General features: G+C 55.6%; 1 protein-coding gene across 1 annotated transcript; it reads right to left on the reverse strand.

The window, feature by feature from the left end:
* Positions 1 to 303: 303 nt before the first annotated feature.
* Positions 304 to 3,366, reverse strand: LOC128610644 (uncharacterized). The gene is made up of 4 exons (XM_053630065.1): positions 3,349 to 3,366; positions 1,836 to 2,748; positions 1,680 to 1,769; positions 304 to 1,438 (listed from the first exon to the last, which is right to left on the reverse strand). Exons 1-4 carry the CDS (start codon positions 3,364 to 3,366, stop codon positions 381 to 383), a joined length of 2,079 nt encoding a protein of 692 aa, XP_053486040.1. The 3' UTR covers positions 304 to 380.
* Between the last annotated feature and the right edge of the window lie 1,054 nt (positions 3,367 to 4,420).

Genomic DNA, 4,420 nt, shown 5'->3' on the forward strand with positions numbered 1-4,420 from the left:
AAGAAGGGAAGCGCTACATTCTAGTAATAGTAGACCGCTTCAGCAGGTGGGTGGAGGCAACTGTGACTTCCAAGGAGGACGCGATGGCCGCGGCTAAATTTTTATGTCGCGAGGTCATGCTAGGGAGGCCCTTATATAACCTCAGGTGTTTGCAGGTGTTCATGATTAGAACTCTGGCGAACTCGAGCGCGGGTATGACTGGGAAGTGTAGTCCTCCTCCGCCACGTCCCTGGGCGGCACTACACTTTGTGAGCTGCCGCGCCAATTTCGCCGTGTCGTAACAGAGCCCCCCCCCAAAGGGCTCACTCCGGGAGCTGAAGTTCCCCGAGGCCCCCCCCATCCGGGGGGCCGGTTTGTCTGGATGAGCCGCATGGAAGTCCTTACGCAGGCCTGCGTCCAGAATGTGGAGCCGTGGTGAAAGCCCGCTTAAGTCTCTCCAGAGCCTCCTGGGCAACTGGGGTCCACAGCAGTCGCCTGGGCTTACCTCTCAGGAGCGACGTCAGGGGTTGCGCTACTTTACTGAAGTCTCTAATGAATCTTCGGTAAAAATTTGCAAAGCCAAGGAAACGCTGCAACTCCCTGACGGTTCGCGGAGTGGGCCACTCCACGACCGCCTGAATCTTACGCTGGTCCATGGCGACCCCCCTTGGGCTAATGACATACCCCAAGAAAGAGATTGTGTGCTGGTGGAATTCGCACTTCTCGGCCTTTACGTACAGCTGGTACTGCAGGAGGCGTTGCAGTACGTGCCGGACATGCTGGACATGTTCCTCCAGGGAGGTCGAATAAATCAGGATGTCATCTATGTAGGCGATGACATACCTTCCTAGCATGTCCCTCAGAGCGTCGTTGATCAGGTTCTGGAACACAGAGGGGGCGTTAGTGAGCCCATACGGCATGACCAGGTACTCATAATGTCCAGAGGTGGTGCTGAAGGCAGTTTTCCACTCGTCCCCCTCCCTAATACGAATTAAGTTATAAGCGCTGCGGAGGTCCAGCTTAGTGAAGAGGGTGGCGGACCGTAACTGTTCCAAGGCTGAGGTGACGAGAGGCAGCAGATATCGGTACTTAACGATCACTTGGTTAAGGGCCCAATAATCAATGCATGGTCGGAGGCCCCCTCCTTTCTTCTCCACAAAGAAGAACCCGGCAGACACAGGGGATGTGGACGGTCGGATGTACCCCTGCCGGAGAGCCTCCTGAATGTACTCCTCCATGGCCTGCTGCTCCGCTTGGGAGAGCGGGTAAACACGGCCCCAAGGTAGGCTGGCCCCGGGGAGGAGGTCAATGGCACAGTCGTAGGGCCTGTGAGGTGGGAGACAACTGGCCCTCTCCTTGCTGAACACCTCATGGAGGTCATGGTACTCGGGGGGAATTTTAACTGAGGCAGGCGACAGGGGACTCTCCACAGTGAGTGGCCAAAGGGACCGTGGGGCCCCTCAAACAATTCTGCAAGCAATATGGGGACCATTGGGTGAGTTGCTTGTCAGTCCAGGAGATTTGGGGGTTGTGCAGTTCCAGCCAGGGGAGTCCGAGTATAACAGGGTGTCTGGTGGAGACCGTGAGGTAAAGGACCAGAGTTTAGTGGTGAAGGGCGCTAACTTGAAGGCAGACAGAGTGTGTGCTGTGAGATATTACGCCTCCCCCTATAGGCGACCCATCAATGGATTGGAGCTCACGAGGACGGAGGAGGGGACGTATGGAAAGGCCGAGCTCCGGCGTCGTCTTCTCATCTATGAAGTTCTCCGCTGCTCCGGAGTCGATGAGTGCTGAAAGAACAAAAGAACGGCCTGAATGTTCTATCACGACAGGTACAGAAAATACGTGAGACATACAAGACTGGTTAGGACTCACCCGGGCATGACAAGGTGGATTGTCAGTGCGCCTCCCGTTCCCTCGGCGCCTCCTGTGCGGGCATTGGCGGACGACGTGGGTGTCCTCACCGCAGTAGAAGCACCAGAACTCATCGCGTCTTCTCTCCCTCTCCTCCTCGCGGGACCGTGCCCCTCCGAGCTGCATGGGTTCGCTTGCTGCGCCCGGCTCAGCTGGCAGTAAACCGTGCGGTATGGGACGGTTGGTACGGCGCAGACGATCCAGCCTTATGGTCAGATCCACGAGGTCATCAAAAGTTAGCTGTTCACCCCGACAGGCCAACTCATGCAGTAACTCCGGATCGAGGCCACGGCGGAACGCGGTCTTAAGGGCTGGTTCGTTCCAGCCACTTCGGGCAGCGATAGTGCGAAACTCTAGCGCATACTCTCTTGCAGTACAAGAGCCCTGTTTGAGTTGCATGAGCTCATCACCAGTCTCCCAGCCATCAGGAGAATGATCAAAGGGGCGTTGGAACCGGGCAAGGAAGTCATCTAATGAGGGTCTGACACCACCTCCTCGCTCCCACTCAGCCGTGGCCCACGCCAAGGCTGTTCCGGAGAGTGATTCCATAAAATGGGTCAACTTACGGACCTCAGGCATCTCTGGGTGACTCTCGAAGAACAGCGCACATTGTAACATGAAGCCCTTGCATCGTGTGTGAACAGCCGGCGCTGGAATGTGCGCAGCTGGTGTCGGCTGAACATGCGCTGGGGAGGTCAGCGGTGGTGACGCGAGGGCCGGGGGCGTGGCGTTGGTAGATGCGGAAAGGCTCAGTCGCGAGACTTCGGCACGAAACGCGGATATCTCATCCCGGTACACCGCTAGCGTGCGGTTTTGTTCCAGGATGACATGTTCCCAATCCGAGGTGCCCGCTGCCTACATAGTACGGCGAAGTATTCTGTTACGCAGCGTAGACGGAGACAAGCGCGGGCGAGTGGAGAGATGGCGTGTGACTGAACACAGAACGAGAATCGAATCGGGACAGAGCAGGTAAGCTGTATATCAGGGACGTAGGCAAATTCATAGTGAGAGACGAGTGTGAAGTCGAGCACCAGGGAAAACACTTCTAATGAAATCGGCTTGGTAAACGAACAGAGACGAGGCTGCTGAGCGGGTACTTCGCAAGCGACTAATGCTAGGGAGGCCCTTATATAACCTCAGGTGTTTGCAGGTGTTTGTGATTAGAACTCTGGCGAACTCGAGCGCGGGTATGACTGGGAAGTGTAGTCCTCCTCCGCCACATCCCTGGGCGGCACTACACTTTGTGAACTGCCGCGCCAATTTTGCCGTGTCGTAACAATATCATCCTCGATCCCAGGGCATGGTGGAACGGGTGAACGGTACCCTACTAAGTAAACTGGCAAAAATATGCGAGAGCTCTCGCCTAAACTGGGTCCAAGCCTTACCACTGGCATTGATGAAGATGCGTTCACAGACCAATCGTATGACGCACTTGACTCCTCATGAAATGCTTACTGGGCGCCCAATGCCCATGGCGTTCACCCGAGGTCCATACACAGGGCTGTCTTTGGCACAAGTGGAGGACGAAATGCAGGATTATGTGCGAACCCTCACCCAAATCCATAGACATTTGTATTCACAGGTTCGTGAGGCAGTCCATGGAGAGAACGAGGTACGGGAGGACGTGCGTCTAGTGGCACCCGGGGACCAGGTATACATTCGTATCTTCAAGAGGAAGAGCCCCCTCACGGGACGCCGGGAAGGACCCTTCACCGTGGTCACTGCAACCCCCACGGCTGTGAAAGTTGAGGGGAGGAATTACTGGTATCACTTGAACCACTGCAGCTGCGCCGAACCAGGTAAGGGACCGCTACTGCAAGACACTACCGACGAGCAACCGTCGACCTCAGGCCTAGTCAGTACAAGGCAGCCCACTGAGGCAGTGGTGTTCACCGATAGTGACAGTGATTCGGATGCATAACTGAGCCCTGCCTACGGCACTCGAGCCCAGACTAAGCGGCGGGCTGTGGAAAAACTAGATAAACTGTCTCAGTCTGATGCCAGTAGCCCAAACGGCCCTCTGCTTCTCTCCACTCCTTACTATGATATGGACCTTGTTCTCTCGCCCTGAGTAGAAGTGACGGGTGTCGTAGCTACCAGCCCGCAGGAATTTGTAACCCCATCGGAGGAGGATTTTCTGTCTACGCTTGCCACTCTCTGTCAGGACCTTGACGACCCCGCTTTGCCTCTGAGCCTAATTGACTTGGATACGCTGCAGTCCCTTGAAGCACAGTTGAGCTTACCTGGGCTTACTGCTGAGCTTCAGTCTCCGCATGAATCCTTTCACACTCCCCTAACACCGGTTCTGGAGGGGACCGGTGGCACGAGCTCCGCAGAATAGTGGCGCATATGGGGGTAGGGTGATTTTTGCAGCAGGGCTAATAGCATTCTTTTTCTTTTTCTATGACCCGATGTTCAGAAGGACTATTCATACCTTCAATAATGCCCTGGATTCCTATAACACCTTTCGCCCACGATTGGATGCTACTTCCCGAACAGCCCCCTATCCCCGTATTAGGCATGTTCG

Source organism: Ictalurus furcatus, chromosome 7 (genome assembly GCF_023375685.1).
Source record: "Ictalurus furcatus strain D&B chromosome 7, Billie_1.0, whole genome shotgun sequence".
Taxonomy (NCBI): domain Eukaryota; kingdom Metazoa; phylum Chordata; class Actinopteri; order Siluriformes; family Ictaluridae; genus Ictalurus; species Ictalurus furcatus.